Genomic DNA, 26,775 nt, shown 5'->3' on the forward strand with positions numbered 1-26,775 from the left:
AACTCGTGATGCAGCTAATCAGATTATTTTTGGGGGAAATTCCCAAGCCCTATAGATGCTGCACGTGTACAATATCTAAAGCATATATTTGTTTGACCCGACCGCATATATGCTTCGGACGGGAATCAGTCATCATGTGGGCCCGTTCGCATACGGTTGAAATGGGCAGCAATGTATACATAACATTCAACTCATTTCATATCATCCTACCACAGCCCACAGATGAGATGACCAGCCTGATGTTTCCAAGAGGTTATGATCTGTGCGTGATGCTAATTGGCAGTTTGAAGCTTTGAATGTCTGGCAAACGTTGGTCTAATTACACAAATACTGCATCTGTAACTCTCATGATATACCAAGACAAGATTTCACTACCTGCCACTCACCGGAATCCAAAGTCTAATATGCTAAAAAAAAATAAAAGTTTTTTTTTGAAAAATCCGGAGGCTTGTCTTCGCCCACTGTCGTGTAGCTTAAACATTGGACTTTTTGGCATCTGATCATGAGACCGGTTCCTCCTACAGGTCTTCGTAAAAGATGCATTCCACAAATGCTGCTCGGGAGGGCCACCAGGATGTGGATACGCCATCCAAGCAGTCGAGCAAGATCACCCTGCCATGAAAGTTGGATGCCCCGCAGATCACCGATTCAACAATCAAGAGGGCCAAGCGAGTTTGGAGGTTTTTATATGGCTGTCCATTTTTTTCCCCCCCACGGTGGGACCACCGTGCTTTGTATATGCCATAACCAGTGCATTACCTAAGCCCAACCATGGTCTCATCCAAAAATTAGGCCTATCTAACCATGACCACATAATACAAAACAATGGATAACCATTCAAAACCCTCCAAATTCATGTGGTGAACCACATGATGGTTGGCTAGGCCTGATTTTTGAGGTGTCCAACTGTAATGGTGGGGCAACTGACTAGCAGGTACTTGTCAAGGTACCGGTCTCACTGGCTATACAGCATTGCTGAAATGATGAACCAAACAAGACAGAATAAGTGCAGGGACCTGATGTACCACATTGGGCCAATGCTTTGGCGATCCTGTCAGTCTAATGGGACCCACATGAATAGGTAATGTCTCAAAAATCTGGCAGATTAAAAGATCCTGATCGTTGGAATAGAGTTCAAAATGACGGGTTAAGGTACAAAAGAAAAGGCAAAGGTCAAAAATAAAAGTTCTTTTTTCCTCTGTTGCGGATCATGATCCTGTGTGTGATGCCATCAATTGGGGACCGCATTCGGTGATGGTGGAATAATTTGAACTGTCCATATTCTTGTTACTACCTCAGGTAAGCTACTATCCCATATTCAAGCTTCAGCAAAGATTCCGACCTTTGATTTTTAGAGTTGAGCGCGAACCATTGAGATTTTTCCTTTCAATGTTCTAAATTCAGCTAGAGATAGTGAGGGTCACCATCATCCCTTCAAAATAATTTCTAGCATTAGCCTATGGCATGGACGGCTACCATTATACGACCAATCAGTGCGTGGTCCCCTGTAGGAAGGGACATGAGAGGCAATACGGATTCCCAAAATAAAGGCTTTGATGGCAGGGCAATCAAGGTCAGAAGGCACTGGATATTGGGGACACCCTCCACTAATAGTAGGTCCCATCAGACTCTTACTCTAGATCACGAACCCACCAGCCAATGTGCGGCACATATAGCAATGGTGCATCAGGGAAGTTTTCTCCACGTGGGGAATTGATATATCCAGATGAAGAAACTGGAAAAAATAAAATTCGGAAGAGAAGTACAGTGCATGATTGAAAGACCACTACTGGGATAAACACCTGGGCCTTCCCTCTTATTTCTTTCAGCATAAAGACCACAACACACCTCCACCTGCACTCTATTCAGACCTGCCACAGACAACAAAAGAAACTCAATTAGAACTTCTTAATGATGTGGAAAGAAGAGGCTGACCATCGCTGTCCGTTGCACTACAAAACCAGTCTTGACTCTTGACACCCTCCTGTGGTCAGTGAATCCAGACCATCTACTTGATGGACCCTACTGGGGACAGCCCAAGGACCATGGTACCAAAACCACACTGAACGTGCAATTCTAGCTTTGTATAATTTGTGGTCTGAAAGTGGAGGTGGAGAAAGGGTCAACAGTCCATATTCAACAAAGAAAATTCAGATTCGCGCATAAAAATGTATAAAATGACAGAAATGCCCTCGGTTGAAGATGCAGAGAGACCCGAATTACCTAAACAAACTTCCCTACTTCCAATGTCCTGACATTCTGAGCATGGGTAATAAATGGAAAATCTAAAAGAGAGAGTGGGTGTGTGGGATACTCGCATAAAACATGTGTAAAATGGCAGAAATGCCCCCAGTTGAAGATGCAGAGACATCTAGATTACCCAAATACCCTCCGGCCCTTCACTATCTGTAATGTCCTATTAAAAGCCAAAGTTCACAACTCTCCAAAAAATAATTGCGCATGTAAAATTGTCCATAGCTACTTTGTGTTATATATGGTAGAGATTTAGAGAAAAGATGCCCACGGTGCCACTCCACCAACTCCTGAAAACCTACATGGATCCGACCTGGAACACTAAGAACATGTCCATACGATCATGGCCATGGTTGTAAAACACTGTCGACCAGTGTCTGCACTTGGTCAAACCTATCTACCTCTTCTCATTCCAGAGACTCGATGATCCACTAAATGTCTAAAACTAACATCTCCTTGTTCAATGTTACCAACAGGTGTCGGCAAGCTGGTAAAGAGGGTTCACAGAGTTTGGGACAAAAAGCTTAGAAGGTTCTGAGAGTCAGCAAACAGTTGGCTGAGGCAGAGGATGCTGAACATGCAGGGGCTCATGGTTTGGTGGTCTAGATTGTTGACCGAATGGTCTGGGCCCCACAATGGATGAGGGATGCCCATAACCTTTGGATTTGTTGCTTTTTCTGTTGCATGCGGACCATGGCTGTATTTTACCCTCTCTCTCTCTCTCTCTCTCTCCTTTTCTTTTTCTTTGTAAGAGTATATATGCAGGTCACTTTGACCAAGGCCCACAAGCGCGGAATCCTGCAAGTCAGCAAATTTGCACCATAATTCCCCCTGAGAAAGTTAGAAACTTAGGCAAAATGGCCAAGTGTATAGTTTTGAAGGGGGTAAGGAAAAGATCACCAGCAAGCATAAAGATTATCCAACCTAAGACCCACATAAATGCATTGGCTAATAAGAAGAATATTGGCTGGTATTTGAATGATGCCTATAGTTTGTTGATACATTGGTACATGTATGGTGTTCGGATGCACCTAGTCTGTAATAGTGGCCCATTGTTAGCTGATCCAGACTCTTCATCAGATGAGCCTCACTGCAAATAGGGGATCTCACACAAAATCTTCCATATTGGAAAAGCCCATCCATCCAATCTTTTGCCTTTGCAGAGAAGAATACTGTAGTTTGCTTATCCATCCATTTATAGGTCACTGATAAGAGGTCGGGGATCTTCCTATTCGGGAGATATTCAGGGTATACTGAATCCGAATTGTAGTTGGGAGAAATTTAGGGTATCTTTGAACCAGTGGGTCTAATCCAGGTGTCAAAAAACAGTTAGGTAACAGCCATTATAGACACTATGTAACTGTAACTGTGGGAACTATTGCGTCTTGCTGGGCTGTACTGGCTGTTATGAAAAAATGGCCCCCCAACGGCTGTTATGGGGCCAATACAGTTTTGTTTTTGTTTTATTTTTTGATGGCTGTAACGATCATTACAGGGGCCGTAATGGCCATTACAGCCTGTATCGTAAGGATAATTACGGTGGCTGTAATGCAATTACAGCCTGTATCGTAATGGCCATTACAGCCTGTATCGTAAGGATAATTACGGTGGCTGTAATGCAATTACGGTGGCTGTAAGCCTGTATCGTAATGGCCATTACAGCCTGTATCGTAAGGATAATTACGGTGGCCATTACCATTATTGAATAACTTGGGGCCAATACAATTTCAAATCAAACTCCCGTTTGATCGAGGGTCAAATGCATAACAATACTAGAGGCAAAAGGGAAGAAAAAAGAGAGTCATCACTCAATGATTTCAAAACATTGTTTCCAGGTGAATCCAAGTGACAGGGAGTTTACAGCCTTTTTGATGAGGACATCGTGCACACGCACGCTCGCACACCACCACCCCTACGCACGTACGTACGCAGAAGGAGGACCCCACCATCGATCTGGCTCGATGACGACATCCAAGGAGGGCCTCCTAGCTAGACGACAAGTTTTGGTTCAGAAAAGTGGCCCGATAGTCAAGAAAAGCCCACCATGGGATCTCATGATCGTGGCCCACTCGTCGGATTGGTTTTATATTTTTTGCTTATTGTTATTATTTAGAACATCGTGAACGCTTTAGATTTTCTTGTTAGGTTTTTATTTTAGTTTACTTCATCGCCAAGTAATAGGTGTCGCACATGGTGCGAGTTTTTGGGTATAGGGTTCTCCCTATAAATAGGCACCCTTTGTAGTTCTTTTCATTCATTAAAGTTAATAAAAAATTCCTGTTTTATTTTTCTGCTCTCTTCGTGAGTTGTGGAAGAATTCAAAAGTGGGTGCGAAGCCCTCCTTTTTCGAAGGGCTAACTACTGTGATGCGAAGCCACATCGATCCCAATTCACCCCTATCTTCCATCATCTTTTTTTTCCATCTTCCCCCACCATTCGTACTTTGAATTTGTCCTTTTGTTGCATCAGATTTCTTCATTGAAGCATGTTTCCAGATTTCGGCCCGCAGGAGAGCTGAAACTTCGGCGGAGCATCACACACAAACCGTACATCGGATCGAGTTGAAATTTGGAGGTTTTGGAGTCCATCCCTGGCCGATCAGGGCCAAGGTGGCCTTTTTCTGAATAGTGGGCCCCACACACGTGCGGCCAGGATCACACGCACGTCCGTCTGGGCCATTGTTGCTGTCCACACGCGGGATCATCTTTTGGCTCAGGTTTTTATCCTCTTTTATCCTCTCATAGCTATTTTTTCATGAATCTTAACCCTATATTACATGATCCCTAATTGATTTGCCCATTTTTATCACCTTAGGGTTCCTTGAATTGAAATTAGGGAACCCTTGGATTAGGGACTGATTTTTATGCATGAGTAGTTGATTTTATTTCCCTTTGACATTGTTTGGTTTATAATTTTATTGGTCCAGTCCTAGCCTGTGTCGACTTGGACCCGCATAGATTCCCCTTTAATTGAATGTTTGGATTTTCATGTGGGATGTGGAATTTGTGTGATTGTTTCTGAATTGGTGTGACCTAAGCCTGTAATCTTGCATATCATATTTAATTTTCCATGTCCTGCATCAAATTTGGTATCAAAGCCTAGGGTTCTTATAGGGGAATTCACCACATATTTAGGGTTTAGTTTGTTTGAGTCCTTCATGCATTCAGTCCATCATATATAGCTAAATTTTAGTAACAGTGTGTAGTCTCCTTCATATAGAGTCTCGTAGGGTCATTTAGTTTTTAGACGCATATAATTGTCATAGCAGGTCCTTAGGTTGAGCAAGTCAGTGTATGCCCACACGTACGGGTCGCGGCTTCGGTTTGCACCCCACACTAAACATGGAGCAATTACAAGAAACAGTGGCCAAGTTAGCCCAGCAAGGTGAGTCCTTGAATAAGCATTTGGAACAACACATAGATAAACGCCTCGAAGAAATAGAGGTCTCCTTCAGGGCAAACCCCACCACTGGGGAGGATGTCCAATCTCAGGCAGTTGGTCAGAAGGTTAGACCAAGGAATGGAGGCGGCCAAAGAGCTGGTCATGGGCGCGTACCTGTGCACCCACCCCGTGAGGGACATCATGATCAATATGACCCAGATGCACAACTCCTCAAGGGAGTTAGGGTAGATGCTCCTACTTTTGACGGCCACTTGGACCCTAAAGCTTTTTTAGATTGGTTGGCGGATATGGACCACTATTTTGAGTGGTATGATATGTCGGATGCTCGACGAGTCCGATTCGCCAAGATGAAGCTTGTGGGTCAAGCAAAGAGGTTTTGGGCGACGGTTGAGCGAAAAAAAGAAAGAGCGAAGGAACTTCCAATAGTCCATTGGGGAGAAATGAAAGAAACGTTGAAAGAGAAGTACCTCCCTTTCTCTTATCGCATGCGGTTGATTGATGAGTGGCAATCTCTTCGACAGGGTTCCATGAGTGTTGCTGACTATATTGAGAAATTCGAAGAGTACTCGACCCGCTGTGATGTTGATGAGGACCCCGTACTCACCCTTGCTCGTTTTAAAATGGACCTCCGTCCTGACATTAGGAGAGAATTGCTTGCCAAAGACATAGACATTATCGAACAGTTGTACCAACTAGTGTTAGATGTCGAGCAATACCTTAAAGCATCTGTGGGAAGGCGGTTTGACTTTCGCGAATCTGGTACTAAGGCCAACCCCTCTGGGGCTAGACCTAACACGGGATTCCAAAACAAACCTTCCCCTAATGTTCAGCCCAGACCTAAGGATGATAAGGGTAAAGAGATTGTCGGGTCTAGTTCACGTGGAAGTGGGGCCACTAGGTGTTTTAGGTGTCAGGGGTTTGGTCACTTTGCTCACCAGTGCGGCACGAGAGAGGGCACTAAAGTACTCCTTATTGATGGGCAAGTAGAAGTAGTGCCCCCAGAGAGTGATAGTGAGGAGGAGGAATATGAGCCAGTCGGAACCCCTAGTGATGAGGAAGAGGGAGTTCAAGAGTCTTTGACCCTCGCAATTGTGCGTTGCACCCTAGCTTAAGCTAAGAACACTGATGACTGGCGCCGCAACACAATCTTCTACACTTATGCAAAATGTGGGGAAAAGAGCTGTAAGATGATCGTGGATAGTGGTAGTTGTGCCAACGTGGCATCGACTAGCACTGTGAGTCGTTTGGGCTTGAAACTGGAAGCCTATCCTCAGCCCTATAGAGTCTCCTGGGTTGATGAAACATCTATTCCAGTCTCGCACCGCTGTCTTGTCCCTATTCAGTTCGGATCTTATAAAGACACAATTTAGTATGATGTTGTTCCTATGGATGTGGGCCATGTCATTCTGGGTAGGCCGTGGCTCTATGACAGGGATGTTACCATATTTGGTCGTTCAAATGTGTGTACATTCTGGTTGAGGGCAAGAAGGTCAAGCTAAATCCTCTACCACCCAAGAATACAACTGGAAAAGAGTTCACCACACAAAGTGGTGTGAGCGGCCCAAAAGAAGTGAAGGAGTCGAAGTCCAAGTCCAAACCGCTCCATATTTTGAATGCCAAAGACTTTGAGCGAGAGACGGAGGCGGACTCGATGATATACGCCCTTGTGGCTAGGGAGAGTGTACCAGATACTAGCGTAGAGTTACCCACTAAGGCCATTCAGGTAGTACATGAGTTTCGTGATGTTTTTCCTGATGATTTACCGAATGAGCTTCCCCTTATGAGGGATATATAGCATGCCATTGATTTAATCACTGGGGCAACTCTACCAAACCTCCCACATTACAGAATGAACCCGAAGGAGCACGCTGAGTTGAAGAGGCAGATTGATAAACTCCTAGAGAAGGGCTTCATTCGAGAGAGCATGAGTCCGTGTGCCGTGCCCGCCCTTCTTACACCTAAGAAGGATGGCACATGGAGGATGTGTGTTGATAGTAGGGCCATTAACAAAATCACAATCAAGTATTGATTTCCCATACCGCGTCTTGATGACATGCTAGATATGATGGCTAATGCTACTATCTTCTCAAAAATCGACCTCAAAAGTGGGTATCACCAAATCCGTATACGCCCTGGTGATGAGTGGAAGACGGCCTTCAAGACGAAGGATGGGCTATATGAGTGGCTAGTTATGCCTTTTGGGTTAACTAATGCCCCAAGCACTTTCATGCGTGTGATGACCCAAGTGTTGAGACCCTTCATGGGAAAGTTTCTGGTCGTATACTTTGATGATATCTTGATTTATAGCATGACTAAGGAGCAACACCTCAACCATTTGAGGCAGGTTTGTGGGATCCTTAGGGCCGAGAAGTTGTACGCCAACCTAAAGAAGTGCGCTTTCTTGTCTAGTAGTGTGATCTTCTTAGGTTTTATTGTGTCAGCTGAGGGCGTATCGGCGGATCCCGAGAAGGTCAAGGCCATCGTTAATTGGCCTGAACCCCGCAATATTCATGAGGTGCGCAGCTTTCATGGCTTAGCCACCTTTTATAGGCGGTTCATTCGAGGCTTCAGTTCCATTGTGGCTCCCATCACGGACTGCATAAAAAAGGGAGAGTTTCAATGGACAAAGGCCGCCTCGAAGGCCTTTAAGGAGATAAAGGTCAAGATGACCGAAGCTCCAGTTACGCGACTTCCAGATTTTTCAAAAGCTTTTGAAGTCGCATGTGACGCGTCAGGAGTCGGCATAGGGGGAGTACTTAGCCAGGAAGGGCACCCTGTCGCCTTTTTTAGTGAGAAACTGAATGAGGCGAAGCAAAGATATTCCACCTATGACAAGGAATTCTACGCGGTAGTGCAATCACTACGCCATTGGCGACATTACCTGTTACCGCAAGAATTCGTCTTGTTCTCAGATCACGAGGCCTTAAAATACTTGAACTCTCAAAAGAAATTAAGCCCCAGGCACGCTAAGTGGGTTCAATTCCTTCAAGAGTACACTTTTGTGCTTAAGCACAAGGCCAGTGTAGAGAATAAGCCTGCCGACGTGTTGAGTCGTCGAGTCGCATTACTTAACTCCATGAACGTTGAAGTTACGGGCCTTGAGCGCATCAAAGAAGAGTATTCTGAGTGTCCAGATTTTGGAGTTGTGTATACGTCTTTAATAGAGAGTCCATCAGGAGCTAACAGTGAGTATTTGATTTTGGACGGATATTTGTTTAGGAGTGACCGCTTGTGCATACCACGCACCTCTCTTCGCGATTTTCTTGTCTGGGAGTTACATTCAGGGGGGGTTACAGGTCATTTCGGTCGTGACAAGACCATTGCCCTAGTGGAGGATAGATTTCATTGGCCAAGCCTCAAGCGGGACGTGGCCAAAATTATAGGGCAATGTCGTACTTGTCAACTGGCAAAGCAAAGGAAACAGAATACAGGATTATATACACCTTTGCCAGTCCCATTCATCCCTTGGCAGGACATCAGTATGGACTTTATGCTTGGACTTCCCAAGACTATTCGAAAGCATGACTCCATATTCGTTGTCGTGGACCGTTTCTCTAAAATGACCCACTTCATTCCTTGTTCTAAGACCTCCGACGCCTCTCATGTTGCCAAGCTATTCTTTAGTGAGGTTATCAAACTGCATGGTTACCAAAAACTATAGTGTCTGATCGTGACGTGAGATTTATGAGTTACTTTTGGAAGACACTATGGCACATGATGAATACTAGGCTCCAGTTTTCTTTTGGTTACCACCCTCAGACCGATGGCCAGACTGAGGTGGTCAATAGGAGCCTAGGGAGTTTACTTCGATGTTTAGTGGGGGAGCATACCAGGACATGGGACGCCATACTACCCATAGCCGAGTTTGCATACAATAGTTCTGTCAATAGGTCCACAGGTCTAAGTCTTTTTGAAGTCGTTACTGGTTATAAGCCTAGGAAACCTATTGATCTTATCCCCATATCATTATCTCATAGGCCATCAGAGTCTGTAGAGTCTTTTGCGCATCACATACATTCATTGCATCAAGAAATCAGGCGAAAGATTACTACTAATAATGAGCATTACAAACTTTCTGCAGACCTACATAGACGTTTCAAAGAGTTCAATATTGGGGACTCTATGATGGTCTGTATCAGGCCCGAGTGGTACCCTCCAGGGGCCGTTCGTAAGTTACACGCACGTAGCGCTGTGCCCTTCAAAATTATAAAGCGAAACGGTCTCAATGCGTATGAGGTAGATCTTCCACCTTCCATGGGAATTAGTTCTACATTCAACGTGGAGGATCTAGTTGCTTTTTAGGGACCCACTGATACTTTGTCCAGCCCTTCGCCCATTCATCCTGATGTCCCAACCTTACCCTTTGATCCATGGCCTCTTCCCGACCTTTCATCCCAGCCTCTGCCTCCCATACCTAGCCTTCACACACCCAGAGAGGAAATAGAGGATATCTTGGACCATGAGATAATTTCCACGTCGGATGGCGGGTTTCAGAAATACCTAGTTAAATGGAAGTCACGCCCAACTTCGGACAGCGCGTGGCTCACTAAGGAGGAGCTTCAGAGACTTGATCCAGACATCCTAGAGCGGTTCAGGAGGGCGAAATCTTTGCAGCCGGGAAGAGTTGATGAGGACATCGTGCACACGCACGCATGCACACCACCACCCCTACGCATGTACGTATGCAGAAGGAGGACCCCACCAACGATCTAGCTCGATGACGACGTCCAGGGAGGGCCTCCTAGCTAGAAGACAAGTTTTGGTTCAGAAAAGTGGCCCGATAGTCAAGAAAAGCCCACCATGAGATCTCATGATCGTGGCCCACTCGTCGGATTGGTTTTATATTTTAGGTTTTGCTTATTGTTATTATTTAGAACATCGTGAACGATTTATATTTCCTTGTTTGGTTTTTATTTTAGTTCACTTCATCGCCAAGTAATAGGTGTCGCACATGGTGCGAGTTTTTGGATATAGGGTTCTCCCTATAAATAGGCACCCTTTGTAGTTCTTTTCATTCATTGAAGTTAATAAAAAATTCCTGCTTTATTTTTCTGCTCTCTTCGTGAGTTGTGGAAGAATTCAAAAGTGGGTGCGAAGCCCTCCCTTTTCGAAGGGCTAACTACCGTGGTGCGAAGCCACATCGATCCCAATTCACCCCCATCTTCCATCATCTTTTTTTTCCATCTTCCCCCACCATCCGTACTTTGAATTTGTCCTTTTGTTGCATCAGATTTCTTCATTGAAGCATGTTTCCAGATTTCGGCCCGCAGGCGAGCTGAAACTTCGGCAGAGCACCACGTACAAACCGTACATCGGATCGAGCTGAAATTTGGAGGTTTTGGAGTCCATCCCTGGCCGATCAGGGCCAAGGTGGCCTTTTTCTGAATAGTGGGCCCCACACACGTGCGGCCGGGATCACACGCACGTCCGTCTGGGCCATTGTTGCTGTCCACACGCGGGATCATCTTTTGACTCAGGTTTTTATCCTCTTTTATCCTCTCATAGCCATTTTTTCATAAATCCTAACCCTATATTACATGATCCCTAATTGATTTGCCCATTTTTATCACCTTAGGGTTCCTTGAATTGAAATTAGGGAATCCCTTGGATTAGGGACTGATTTTTATGCATGAGTAGTTGATTTTATTTCCCTTTGACATTGTTTGGTTTATAATTTTATTGGTCCAGTCCTATCCTGTGTCGGCTTGGACCCGCATAGATTCCCCTTTAATTGATTGTTTGGATTTTCATGTGGGATGTGGAATTTGTGTGATTGTTTCTGAATTGGTGTGATCTAAGCCTGCAATCTTGCATATCATATTTAATTTTCCATGTCCTGCATCACTTTTATTTGCCAGAGAGTCTTGCTTTCAGCTCCTCTGCCACTGCATCAATGAATAACTTGGGGCCAATACAATTTCAAATCAAACTCCCGTTTGATCGAGGGTCAAATGCATAACAATACTAGAGGCAAAAGGGAAGAAAAAAAAGAGTCATCACTCAATGATTTCAAAACATTGTTTCCAGGTGAATCCAAGTGACAGGGAGTTTACAGCTTTTTATTTGCCAGAGAGTCTTGCTTTCAGCTCCTCTGCCACTGCATCAATGAACTCTTCAGTATTCAGATACTTATCTCGGGTCATCCTGCACAGAAAAAACAAAAAAAAACTTTGAATTAGATCCTCTGGGAGTTTTTGGCTTCCGAAGTTGAAAAGATGTTAACATAACAACAGCAACAACAACTGTGAGAATAGCCTCTTCAGATTACTTGGATCCATGGATGATAAGTGCAAGATCTTTGGTCATCTTCCCTGATTCCACAGTTCCAATGCAAGCTGCTTCCAGTTTCTCAGTGAAATCCAGCAGTCTAGCATTGCCATCTAACTTTGCCCTGCAAACATAGACACATTTTGCTAAGTCCAGATACTTTGTAAATGCACTACCAGCACTAATGTTTCCAATGCAAACAGGATATGAGAGTTGAGGCATTAGACTGAGAACAGTAGGACCCGTTACAGCCTTTATATGAAGTTAGGAGATTGGCATTTTGAAAAAGACAGCCTGTTATAATGGGGCAGGCAAACTGGGTATATGATACCATATTGACCAAAACACATCACTGACAAAGCCTTTTTATTTGAATCGACCAACATGTTTTATACTGTATTGATTCTGGCATCTGCCAACATGTAATCTGATACTGAAATTATAGTAATGAGATAAAATGTAGAAAAACATGAAAAGGGCAGTAATCTGTTTGTGTTTTGTCAGCTTCGCAGGATCTGAAGTAAATTGTTAATTTTTGAAAAGACCAAGACAAACCACATCATTGCTTAGTAGGAAAAGATTGCAGATTAAGATACTATACCTGTGTGCAAGGCCCCGTGACCAGGCAAAGATTGAAGCAATGCTATTTGTACTGGTCTCACCACCCTTCTGATGAACCCGGTAATGACGTGTAACTGTGCCATGTGCTGCTTCAGCTTCAATGGTTTTTCCATCAGGGCACACCTGAAACCAAATTGCTATAGCTCAAGAAAATTCAAGCATAAGTCTTTTCCTATACCCAATGGAACTATCCATCAAAGCAAACAATTAGATACAAAGATGAAGCATAGCAGCATTCAAAACATGACTCTTGCTGCACTTTCAACTGAACCAGTTTTGGTATCCAACAGAACTCCCAATTTCCACACAGCTGTTCCTACACTTCGAACAAACTTCTATGACAGAGGAACATTTCATTGGCAGCTATGCCCAAATGAACACTCAAGCATTTGTGGGCTTATAGAGTTGAAGCACTTGCCAACCATGTGAGAGTAACAGCCCTGGGGGTAGTTTTCAGGAGTATGCTAGTGAGTTGGCTTCCCTAGCTTCCCCAGTTTCTTCAGTCTGAGAGAAAAAGTGGGGAAAACTGACCAGATGAGTAGGTTAGCATGGTGGTTCTTCCAATGCATATCTGTGGACGGACACCACCTTAATGTCCTTGACCCTTTTGAATGGGTCTCAATCCAACAAATGACTGATGTCTCAGCATAAAACCAAAGAACATTGCCCAAAAATGCATGCATGCACAGTGTATTGACCAGCATACGAGCTTGCAGAAGGTATAATTACAGTCTTCTCCGATGTATACCATGCTTTTTCCCTTTACAGGTAATGAACTACCATCTATGTATTCCTATTGACACACCATCTGACACCCATACTTAAACAGTATTCTAATCTATAGGTATTTGCTTTGGTTACGTTCCTTACATCCCAAGAAAAGATCATCCGGATCACACCCAAACCCATCCACATGCATGTATGAACACAGACAACTGGACAAACACACAAGCACACATACCAGTACTGATGTCATCAATCCAAGAGACCCAAAACCTGTCATGATAAAAGAAAAAATGAGATCATAAACATGCTCAATTTTATAGCCTCCAAAAGCAACTAACAAATGTTTGCAACCCATCCCTCTACATCCAATACTAACACATACATGGCTGAAAAGGTGATGAAAATGCATACAAACCTTGAGCCAAGAAATCACTCTGTACATCTCCATCGTAGTTCTTGCATGCCCACACATAACCACCATCACTTTTAAGTGCATAGGCAACCATATCATCAATAAGTCGATGTTCATACCTGTTTATACAATTACTATTAGCTCAAGGGAAACCAGTACTTGTGTTTTAAATGCATTAACACTGTGTGCCAGGCCGGAATATCTCACCATATGCCTGCAGCCTCATACTTGGATTTCCATTGACTTTCATACACCTCTTGGAATATGTCCTTGAATCTGCATAGAAATAGAGGGAAAGAACAGGTAATACCACGAATACCCAGTCACCCAGAGCATGCTACATATGAAGAAAGAAAGCTCTTGAACATAAAGATGAGCATGCTGTGAAGGTTGTTTGCTAGGATAGGGACAGTTAAATAAAGTCTCATACCTTCCATCGTATTTCTTAAGAATTGTATTTTTTGTGCTTAGATAAAGTGGCCACTTCTTCTCGTAAGCTGTATTCATTGATGCCTCAGCAAAAGCATGGATGGACTGTTGACACGCGAACGATAAAAGGATTTAGCAGAGCTTTGAACAACCAACTTAGCCTTAAACTGAGAACCCCAATGAAAAGAAAGGGTTGTTGAATCTAAACCTCATCAGTATTATACATAGATAAGGCTACTCCACCAGCGCCTGTGAAGTTATACACCTCTAATTCAGTCTCTTCTTCTTTCCCCTCTGGAACTCCAAACAAAAGAAAGAGAACTTAGTACCAATGGCATAGCTTCTGGAAGAATAACAGAGACAATGCTCATGAAAGATGTAACTAGTCGTCTTAAACTCCGATTTCCATGCATCATATTAACTTGAATTCAATAGAGCAGAAGATTGAACATAGTAAGCTCAGCACTGCAAAATTCTTCATACCAAACACCAATTTGAGCTTGCCGGGGCCTTTGATAACAGTATCAGTTGCTCGGTATTGATCGCCAAAAGCATGCCTTCCAATGCATATGGGCTTATTCCACCCTGAAAACATCACCAGTAAGAAGCACGTTGGAAGATTTCGGTCATATCAGCCATATCCATATCAATACTATAAAAATCAATAAAATTTTCTTTTTCAACTTTCATAAATACATGGAATCTGAAGTTAAGGAATTTTCTCTGACTAAAATAACCTTCTGACTTCTTAGACATTTCACTGAAGTACCACTCGCACGCAAAGACAGTCCCATTCAGTACTAATGTCCAGCTCAACTATTACAATTGTTTTATTGGGACTATTATACTTGTTTCCTTTTGCTTCTTGTATGCTTGGGTAGATTAGTTTATAATTGTTTTCTTTTGCTTCTTGTATAATTTGTGATGTGTTGATTAGTTTATAACCATTTATGTATTATTTAATGTACAACGCATACCTGTTTTAATCATTTCTCAAAAAGGAATACCATGATTGAGAATTTTCATTACCTGGAATGAGCCGGGGAACGTTTTTGCAGATAATTGGTTCTCTAAAGACCGTACCTGCACCAAGAATAAAATGTTCATTGAAACAGTGTGGTGCAAATGGTCTTTTTGAAACACCCAGAGCAAGTTGTCTGACCATTCAAGATATTCCTGATTGTCCCATTTGGACTCTTCCACATAGATTTCAGGTTGAACTCTGTCATACGAGCTTCGTCTGTCAGTCATAAACAAATTGATAATAAGTAACTTAAAGTCAACTCAACAAATTGATAATAACTTAAAAGTCAAATAAATTGTAATGATGAAAAACAGATTATCCCATGCAAGGATAAAGATACATTAAAAAAACATGGTTTAGTGACCCATGCAAGGATAAAGATACATTAAAAAAACATGGTTTAGTGAAAAATAAAGAGATCCCTTTGAGTCAGTTCAGTGCTGTCTACCTGGAGTTATAGTTGCACATTTGATTGCCACATTATACCTGAAATAAGTATATGTAAGTCTGAGCTCTGCACAAAAATATGAAAACTACGAAGATATGTACTTACGAAGAGATGAAATGCTTGAATTACAACAACAAATAGTCATGGGACAAGAGCCTGCAATTTAGTGTAAGCTAAACAGGAATTTGGAACAAAAGCAACACCATCTCGTTGTATGTTATCTAGCCATACAAAGGGAGACATGACTCTGGAAATTAAGAAAATGAAGCCTCATAGTTTTTTGCAAGGAATACAATATGACCAGAAAGAAGCCTCAACTAAGGCATTCCAGTTATATTGCTAGCCTCGTTTACAGATGAGCAGCCCAAAGCACATAGTAGCACCAGATATACATTATGAAACTCTGTTCTTTTCTTCTTTTTCTTTTTTCTTTTTCTTGAAAGGTATGATGAACCCCTTTTTATTTGAGTACTGCACATAAAATATTCAGCAGTGAAGATAATTAACACCTCTAATGAATGTTCTTCCAAAAGCTACTATATGTACAAACAAAAGGAAGAGTTACAAGAACAAAGAGAATAAATAAATGAAAAAAAGGCAATTTATGCTCAGATCTATAAAAGTAGCACATACATTAAATAAACTTCAAAAGAACAAAATAGATTCAAACATAACCAAGTGCAGCTTACTTCAGAGTGGCTTCTGCACTTTCTACCGTGACTTTATCATCAGTAGCATCACGATGAGGAAGGCCAAGGTCAAAGTATTTTATATCCAATTCCAAAAATGGGAAAATAAGCTGTGGGGCACATCAAAGCAGAGGATTCAAATTAGCAAAGAGCCACAAATTCCAACTTACAAAGGGTTAGAATTTTTATTTTTATTTTTCACATCATACAAAATAAATAAGAACTAATTGATTACCTTATCCTTGATTGATTTCCAAAAAACACGAGTCATTTCATCTCCTGCATCATCGATTTAAGCCATAAGAATATAAAAGAAAAAAATAACCATGTCAGCTAAAAAAAAATAAAAGAGAGAGAATCAGCCAATGAATACAATCCTATCAAGTTATCAAAAGCCATTCTTCAGGGTTGCGGAGTAACCCTGAAATGGGTCCTATCCAATGCTTCAGCATCTCCAGTATTCCCTATTTCATAGCATTCTGTGTTAGTCTACCATATGTTACGGGTTAAATCTTTTATGAGTTATGATTAGATCATTTAGGGCAAAGAGCCCCCTCCCCTGAGGCAACGGTTGCCAACCAGCTCAGATTCTCCTCCCAGGTACTACATAGCCTGCTATTTTTTCTGATTTAATATGGGCACATCTTCAATCATTGACCTTAGTATTGCAAATCGACACATTCATAGCTTGGCACTTTGATTTTAAATTTCCTAGCCTTTTCGTTTCATGTCTCCAAACTGCCGTTTGTGGTGCAAAAATCAACAGTCTTTTGGACATACATTACCTACACCATATAGTGGTGCAGCCATTGCCCATCAGCTACTACTGTTTTCAATTTTTCCATGTAGAAATTTCTTGACATACATGGCCACATCATCATAGCATTGTCCCAGCTATTTGAGGTCGGATTTTTCTCAACACAGCCTCACAAAAATTCTACACCAGCTTGAACTTAACATCACCATAGCTGGAATGTCATTTCTTATATGGTACAAAAGTCTTACAACAAATGAAGCCCAACATAGACTACGTCATTGCTATCCAGTGACAACATTCATACTTCATAAATTTTGAGTGATTCATTTGCATGAACACTTCAGTTACACTTTAGTAGGAGCTTGACAGCTTCTTGACACAGTGGCTTGTGTAAGCTTGAGTGTGTGTGTGTGTCTGTCTATATATATATATATATATATATATATATAGAGAGAGAGAGAGAGAGAGAGAGAGAGAGAGAGAGAGAGAGAGAGAGAGAGATTATTATCAGTAACTAAAGACAATGCATTGGATAAAATAAGGACATATAAGCCTCTACATAGATATCCCATCTCCCTATGCCATGGTTCTGCAATCTGACCTTGTACCCAATTCCCAGTGCACATGCCATCTTTTAATAATGCCTCTATCAAGTCCTAGCTCATATGCGATTTATTTCTTATAGAAATGGGCATTGCCAATGCCAACTAGGCCTCCGAATAATCAAAACATCATTGCCATTCATCACTAGAACATGTTTTTTTTAAGGATGAATATTATTAAAAATGCCCAATGGGCTGACACAGGGAAGAGCGTGAAACAATAATGAGAAAGATTACTGTATTTCTCAAATAGTCAAAACGTTGAATCCACAAGAAATAATAATAAGAGAAAACTTGAATATTTTTATTGAATAATGTGTAATGGATATGATTTTTAAATTATACCACCAATAAAGAAAAAATAAAACCCTGATTTGAAATTACCCAAAATAGAAAAATTCTAACCCTAATAGAAGTCCTAATTCAACTAGAATAGAACTTACCCAAAATAGTAAGTTTTGCCAAAAATACAAAAATTCTAACCCTAATAGAAGTTCTAATTCAACTAGAATAGAACTTAACCGAAATTGTATGTTTTACCAAAAATAGAAAGTCCTAAATTAATCTTAACGGAGGATTCCCGACATTATTATAATCAATCTTTAAAAAAGATGAAAATTTAAAACTCTAAAAATAAGGAAACACGACAAAAATCGAATTACTAAAACTAGTAAATTTCCCTAAAATCCCGATTTTGAACTGGACGCACGCGTTTTCTTGTGAAATAGACAAACGCGACCTGCGATGCAGGTTGGTTGACTCCAGATGGCCTACTATATAGAGATCGATAGGTCGCGCGTCTGTAACGATACCCAGATCAAAAGTCATGGCCAATTTATGGTTCACACTTCAAACAACAATTTCTCCCTATCCAGAATGAATTTCTTTGACTCGGATGTGCCCATGGCCTAGTTACGTCATGCCCTATGAAAGATTGAGCCCAGTTACGTCATGCCTAGATCTGACGGACTACTTCCACTATTGTTTGGCCTTCTTTTGGTCTAGCCATGCAAAGAATGTATTTGTGCCACGTCCTACATCAGTTCCCTCAATTTGGAAAGAACTCGGGATGTAGGACAACTAACCACTTGCTCTAAAAGCTCGAACTAATAGAGCATGATGAATCAAGACGAATTAATCTCTTTATCTCATAGCCCGGGCCCCACATCCCATAGGTTAGGACCTCGGCCGAACCCCCCTTGTGGGCCCCACTTCACATGGGTTCCGCTTCAAATGAGCCACCCGCCTCAAATGGGTGGGTGGGGCCCGCCACACACGGGTCGCCCACCCAGAGTGTGCCCCTGCATCCTAAGGGCCACCCCACTCAAGCCTGATGTGAAAATGCTCTTGCATTAATTACCTCCGGTGAGAAGTCTCGAACATGAGACCTCCCGTTCTGATACCAATTTGTCGTGTAACAACTAACCACTTGCTCTAAAAGCTCGAACTGCTAGAGCATGGTGAATTAATCCATTTATCTCATAGCCCAAGCCTCACATCTCATGGGTTAGGACCTCGGTTGAACCCCCCTCATGGGCCCTACTTTACAAGAGCCGCCTACCCCAAGTATGCCCCTGCATCCCACAGGCCACCCCACTCAAGCTCGGTATGAAAATGCCCATGCATTAACTTGTCCTCGAGTTATTCAACGAACTTGGGTCATGATACTCATAAAAGTTTGCCACAATGAAATTCCATGACATCTCCATGGCCTCGGGAGGATCAACAACATAGGCGTCAATCTTCTTATTCCTTTCCTTTTTGTCCTAGTCGAAAACCTCTCCTTGCACCGGTGAACTGACACATTATCACACACTTCAAACACCTTCTGGCGCTGATGTTTATTAGCCTCTTCCTTGGCATTAGTCTCCTGTAACTTTTTGGGTATCAACAGGGCGAGCAGAGCACACTGACTCATGCTCACCCCATTAGACCCTTATGGATTAGTTCTTCCACTTGTCCCTGTAAGATCTCATATTCTTTTAGACTCATCTGATAATGTGCGCAATTAAGTAGACTCCCCTGGAATAATATCAATGTGATGTTGTATATCCCGCATGGGGGGCAACCCATCGAGAAGTTCATTGGGCATGATTGCCTTGAATTCATGCAACATTGGTTTCAACTTATTTAGAATATTCATGTGCTCTACTTCCTTTCCCTTTTCAACTAATGCACTAATCTCTCTTGTCTCCTCAAATGCTTTGACGATCTCTGGAATGTTTGTAGGTTCTACTTCTTTTCCCTTTTTAACTAATGCATTGATCTCTCTCGTCTCGTTAGATTCTTTTGACAAAATCTCATACAGTTATAAGGGACTGCCCCACTACTTTAAAAGTCTTAGGTTGGTTCTTTCCCCACTACTTTAAAAGTCTTAGGTTGGTTCTTTCTTCTCATAGGCACGAGGATAATTTTTTTGTCATCTTTAACGAAAATAAAAATATTATCTCAACCTCTATGCGTGGAATCAACATGGTACTGCCATGGTCAACCAAGTAATATATGGTAAGCTTCTATATCGACTACGTCACACATTACTTCGTCCTTATAATATTTACAAGGGAGAAGAGAATACGACATCATTCACTTACCTTTATTTTGATGACTTGATCCATCTAATTGTGTATGGAGAGGGTGCCTTTCTGTCCTTAGTTGTAACTTTTCCACCAGTCTTCGAACGATGTTCTCACCACTCCTGCCATCCACGATCAGATCACATACTTTTTGGTTCGTAATGTACCTTGTTCGAAAGATGGTGTGCCATTGCAGATATATCTCCTCCTTTGGTGTGTGTAACAAATTCCTCCCGATCAAACTGATAGCCTGTGATTCATCACCAGTGTAGCACCACGAACATGATGACCATGAGCTCCATTGTCGATTTCATGTTGCTTTCTATTACAAACATAGGTCTATCTTAAGGCTTTTATCAAATGGTCGATTGCTACCTGCAGTCTTTGCATGGCTTGCAAATTCTATCACTAGAAAGCTTCAAATGCCACCACTGTCATAGAATTGTTCTCTGGAGCACCATCTATGGGATTGTTGCCGCACTATTGTTATAAGCCATCAAACTGAGGAAAAGCATCGCTCTGATACCAACCGACGCAGGGAAGAGCGTGAAATGATAATGAAAAGGATTGTCATCTTTCTTAAGTAGTCAAATCCTTGAATCCAAAAGAAATAATAAAAGAAAACTCGAACATTTTTATTGAATAATGTATAATGTGAATGATTTCTCGATAATATCACTAATAAAAACATAAAACCCTTATTCAAAATTAACCAAAATAGCAAAAATTCTAACCCTAATAGAAGTCCTATTTCAACTAAAATAGAACTAACCAGAAATAGTAAGTTTTACAAAAAATAGTCCTAAATTAACCTTATCGGAGGATTCCCATCATGATTACAATCAATCTCTAAAAAAGATGAAAATTTAAAGCTCTAAAAATAAGGAAATATGACAAAAATCAAAATTACTAAAATTAGTAATTTTTCCCTAAAATCTTGATTTTAAACTAAAAGCATGCATTTTCTTGCGAAACAGACAGGCGCAACTTGCATGGTTGACCCCAGATGGCCTGTTACACAAGGATCGATGGGTCTTGCATCCCATAACAATACCTAGATCAAAATTCATGGCCGATTTACAATTCACACTTCAAACAACAATCTCCCTATCTAGAATGAACTTCTTCGAACTGGATATGCTTGGAGCCCAGTTACGTCATGCCCTCTGTAGGACTGGGCCCGGATTTGACAGACTACTTCTGCTTCTGTTAGGCCTTCTTTTGGTCCAGCCATGCGAAGAATGTATCTGTGCCACGTCCTACATCATGGGCAAAACAAAGACAAAATACAGCTAAACAGAACGCAAGAACAAAAATCGAAAAACAACAGCTCAACCCCTGGTTAGGAATCCCACTACCTGATCATGGATAATACCTTACTAACAATAACAGCCGAGGAATGGCTGTTGTCCCTGAAATAACTATCATTTCTCTCCCCCCAAATGCTCCACATAAGTGTATTTACTAGAGAACATATTCAATTAGCGTATTTACTACAGGTGCTAATGAACATAGGTGTTTTGCAAGTATTCCCTTCTAAGATATGGGTTTTTTCATATTTTTATTAATAGTCTTGCATGAACGCAAATTTCTCTACAATTCCTTAATAGCGTACAGACTATTGCCGGGGCCTGAATTCCAACAAATTGGGCTGATGGTTCAGCCTTTCAATCCATGCATTCAGAAGGATTGGCTTATTTGGATGCCTGCAAAATTTGTAAGCGGTAAATGATTTTCAGGTGTAAATCATTTACAGCTTATCCTGTTTGGCTCTAAGCTGCAATTTGTTCACAGGTCAATAGTTGTCTGTGTTTGTATAGCCTGTAAATTGTTTGGAGGGATTTCATTTTGCAGCTTAAAGTTCAAAATTATAGCTGTTAGACTGTTAATGATTTGACGTAAATGAAATCATAGAATTTTAGAGGGATTTCATTTGCAGCTAAAATTTACAGGCATTTTTCAACATCCAAAAAATGCATGTAAATCATTTACCTTTATTTCATTTATGTATGCAAATTACGTCCTACCCCTGCCAAAATGGACTCAGTACTAGCAAGGGCTATGTGGGGCCCACCGTGATGCATGTGTTTTATCTAGAGCCGAGCATCGGACCGAGTCAGATCAGATTGGGTCCAACTCGACTCGGTCCGAAATCTGCAAGGCCTGACCCGAACTTGATCCGATCCGGGACCGAGTTCGGGTCATCTGACTCGAACCGATCCGAACCCCTGCTGGCCTGAACCGATCCGAGTCCGACTCGGTCAGGAAAACTGAGTCGGATTGGATTGGGCAAGGTTCGGATCGGTCCTTTTTTTTCAACGGTGTGGAAATCATTATTCCAACTGTTTCATATGGTGCGATCTACTTGATCATTGGATATACTTAAAATTTAGTATCAACCCCTAAAATGATCTGGAAAAACTAATGGACGGTGTGGATAAACCAAAAAAATTCAAGGCGGGCCCCACATAGTTTACTTAGTACGATAAAAAACATACTGAGTTAGTCAGTACGAAATCCGATTTCGCTGCTTCTTGAAGAAGTTTTGTAATTTTTTATTCAATTTATATATTTTCTCGTTGGCTCCCACTAAGTACTACTGCTTATTTGCCTTGCATATCAAGTAACCTTTGAACTGCACCTCTCTCTCTCTCTCTGCAACTCTCATGGCAAAAGAATCATGATTTTCAAATGTGAGTTCTTATCAACTTCCCCTTTTTCCATTTTCATCTATACTTTTTATTTCTAAAAAATTACAAAAATCCCATTCCCTTTCTAATACCCAATACTAATCTCTCTCTATCTTTCTATCTCAAATGATATGTTCTTTCGTTTAAATATACAAACGAAATCTCAATGGTCATCTGCTTTTGAAATACATGAACTGTTATGTTTCTGATTTGAAAAAAAAGGAAAAGACGATGTTGATTCATTTCTGTTTGACACTACTCATTTGAAGTGGGCCTTTTTATAGAAACGGAATCATAATTATCTTAATAATACTAATTAATATCAGTATTATCATTATATAACTATATGGTCTGCTTTTGGCCTACCCTTGGCCATGAGTCTTTCTGTTCTCCGACCTTCTCTTATTACAATCCGTTTTTTTTTTTTTTTTTGTTAGCTTGTTAGTACACCCCACTGTCAGTTCACACTTCACTGTTAGCCACCCCCACTAGGGATCGATACCAAGACCTAAGTGTTGAAACGAGGTATCTTTCACTCAGTCTACCACTTGAGCTATGGATCGGGGTGTTATTACAATCTGTCCAATTCACTGCTCCTTGGCCATTTCAAACTGTTTTATTTATTTATTTATTTTCTCTAAAGAAAGTATGCTATTAAGAATTGGTTCATTAGTGTTCATACATATATAAAATAAAATTTACAAGAAACTATAAAATACACACCATGTAGGGCCCCGGATCGGATTTCGGATCAGTCCGGTCCGGATTGACATTGATCCGAGCCCAATCCAATAAACAGTCGGATCTGCCTGATCCTACCTGAACCGCACCGATCCAGGCCGTCAGTTCAGTTCGAATCGGGTCGGATTGGGTCAAACATGCCCAGCTCTAGTTTTATCCATGCAGTCCATCTATTTTCGCATATCATTTTAAGGCATGGGCCCAAAAGGTAGGCAGATCCAAGGCTCAAGTGCGCCACACCAGAGGAAACAATGGTGATAATGACACCACCATTGAAACCTTCCCAGGGCCCACTGTGATGTCTATTGCCATCCAACCTGTTCATAAGGTCACATGGACCCTGATGAAGGGAAAACACAAATATCAGCTTGATAAAAGAACTTCTGTGGCCCACAAGAAGTTTTCAATGGTAGGCATTCAATCCTCACTATTTCCTGTGGTGTGGCCCACTTGAGCCTTGGATCTGTCTCCTTTTTGGGCTCATGCCTTAAAATGATCTGCTAAAAACGGATGGCGTGGATAAAACACATACATCATGGTGGACACCACAAAGCTCTGCCAGTACCGAGTCCGTCCTGGCAGGGGTAGGACGCAATCGGTGTCCTTCATTCACAGCTAGCCCAATTTACAGGCATCCAAACCACACTCAACACCAAAAATGACAGATATTCAATGGCTAGGATTTTCTACTCGGACGATATTTGGGAAACACTCTGTCTATGATCAGGCCCATTCGATGCAGGGCCTGGATCATCAAAAAGTGGAACTCCAGGCCATCTGATCGAATGACTCAGTAAAAGTTCCCTACGGCCGAATCTTGTATCTGTCCATCCGGTAAAGATTGGACGGTAACGAGAAGCGGGCCGCACTCGCATTTACTTTCTTTTATAAGCTGATAAAAAACAAGTGGACCCTACTCTTATTCTCCCACAGCGAACAACAGCTATGGTTCTTTTTTCCATCATTTGGTAAAGAATCTGCTTTCCAGATCAAAACCTTAACGGATCTCAGCAAAATACATCCGATTTTAAGAAGATTATAAAACGAAAGCACAGATCTCGAAACTCAGAAAGCGAAGAGATGGAGGGGTATGGAGAGGGAAGCTGCTGACCGTCCATCTCTACGATGGGATTCGTGACTATGATCTTCTCGAACGCCATTTTCTGTAGCGGGATCGGAGGAAACGGTGCAGGAGCGAAAGGGCGAAATGAAAAAGATACGAAGGTTGACGGCAAATGAAAAAGGAGATTTTTATGCTTTTCACAAACGGAGTTTGTTCTATCTCTGCAGCGAAATAGTAACAGCGTGCGTCGCCGATCAGTGGGGCCCACATGCTTAGTGATCCGATGATCTGAACCACCCATGTTGTGAAATCTATGCTAACTGAGCGTGAACAGTCTTCTTTGACCGCCACTATATCTATATGAACTTGGAGAAATGAAAAGAAAATTTTAATTGATTGAATTCAACTCAAAAAATCAGAGGCTATGATCATCAGTGATGCGTTGTTATGGGATAACCGCTTATCTATGCTAGTAACAAAGATATGGACGGTTCAAATGATCGAACCATCTCAGAATGTGGGTCCAGAGGGTGGAGACACACGGTGATAGCTCAGTCGCGACAGAGGTAAAATGAACTCTCTTAGTGGGAGTTCGTGACTCGTCGGTGCCGATTGTTTTGACGTTCTGGTGAGATAGGTTGAAGATAGACCCGCCCGATGGTCGAATTTACTGAGATGCCACTCAGTTGTAGGGTTGGTAAGGGTTATCCTGTAATTAGGACTAATCAAAGAAGACTCATTTGATACGTGCGCCGCAGCTTTCAAAAGTATAAACGGTTTTTAAGTTACCACAAGTGGGGTCAATATTTAGATGATCTAGACCATTCATATATTGTGCCCCACCATGGATGGAGTGGGATTCAAAAATCTCACTTATACGGTAATGTGTTAACCTTTGTCATTTATATATATATATATATATATATATATATATACACACGGTTAATAACGGAAATGCAACAGTTATTCACGGTAAATAATTTCACGAAATGCTACATCGACAGTGGCCCAACAGACCAATGATCTGGATTACCCAACCATGATCAAATTGTCATAATTGAAAACGCATGTATACAGTGCAAATTTGCGGGCCACAACAACAAATAAATTATACTTTAGCTTAGTACAGTGATATAACTACTTAGTGGAAGCCTGGCTCACCAACAACATGGTAGACCCTTGCAAGAAGGATCCACCGTACGTTGCTTTAGAACCTAAAATCAGAGCCATCGGATCAGGGTGATATTCTGGGCTATAAAAAACAACGGTGGATCTGTCTTCTGAGATTGTTATTATTGATCCAAGGTGCCTACGACATTCCATAGTCAAGGTCCCACGCACATTGTTGGTTCCAGAATCGCAGCTAAGTTGCGTCCAAAGTGAGTTTGAATGGTTTGGATGTCATATAAACATTATGGCCAACTCTAAGAAGGTTTCAACTGTGAATATTTTCGTTTCCATTGTTTCGTAGTGCGGTCCACCTTATCTTTGCATATGCTTGATATTTGTCTTTTGTCCTAATGTAGTCTTCAAAGTGGATTTCTCATTACATCTTTGTGGAATCCATTGTTTCATGGTGCAGCCCATCTTAGATTATACATGTAATTATTTATTGTAAAAGATATTATTTTTCTAAACAAACGAGCTAAAATATAGGACAACAACTCCTTTAAAAGCCGCGTTGTCTTCCCGTGCTTTCAACAAAGACAATCCACACCTAATTATAATTTATAAAGAACTTTATATATTGATCGGGTTTGAATTGGGTCGGGCCCAACCCAAGTTTTACTGTATTGGTATTTGTATAGCCCAAGTTCAAAAAAGAACATGGTACATCATTATCATTGACTATTTACATAATCAAATCCAAATAAGTCTTGGTTTCTGACCCATCTAAATCTTTTTCTCCCAAAATGGACGGTTTAACTTAGTTTTTAGATGCAACGTATGCATATCTTACTGCCTGTGTATCAGCAGCCATAGTCTACCAGAGTACCAAAGTTTTTTTCTTCCATGATTGCATCCCAAAATTGTTTTGACCAGCCGCTCTTTCGGACCTTACCTAATCCTTGAAAAGG

At 41.5% G+C, this 26,775-nt stretch overlaps 1 protein-coding gene across 1 annotated transcript; it reads right to left on the reverse strand.

Moving 5' to 3' along the window:
- Positions 1–1,686: 1,686 nt before the first annotated feature.
- LOC131240875 (cytosolic isocitrate dehydrogenase [NADP]) lies at positions 1,687–24,902 on the reverse strand. Its single transcript, XM_058239392.1, has 16 exons — positions 24,746–24,902; positions 16,507–16,550; positions 16,272–16,381; positions 15,583–15,620; positions 15,273–15,350; positions 15,140–15,193; positions 14,594–14,695; positions 14,319–14,404; positions 14,112–14,215; positions 13,889–13,957; positions 13,685–13,800; positions 13,505–13,539; positions 12,524–12,666; positions 11,924–12,046; positions 11,709–11,799; positions 1,687–1,871 (listed from the first exon to the last, which is right to left on the reverse strand). Exons 1-15 carry the CDS (start codon positions 24,792–24,794, stop codon positions 11,715–11,717), a joined length of 1,236 nt encoding a protein of 411 aa, XP_058095375.1. The 5' UTR covers positions 24,795–24,902; the 3' UTR covers positions 1,687–1,871; positions 11,709–11,714.
- Between the last annotated feature and the right edge of the window lie 1,873 nt (positions 24,903–26,775).

Source organism: Magnolia sinica, chromosome 3, assembly GCF_029962835.1.
Source record: "Magnolia sinica isolate HGM2019 chromosome 3, MsV1, whole genome shotgun sequence".
Taxonomy (NCBI): domain Eukaryota; kingdom Viridiplantae; phylum Streptophyta; class Magnoliopsida; order Magnoliales; family Magnoliaceae; genus Magnolia; species Magnolia sinica.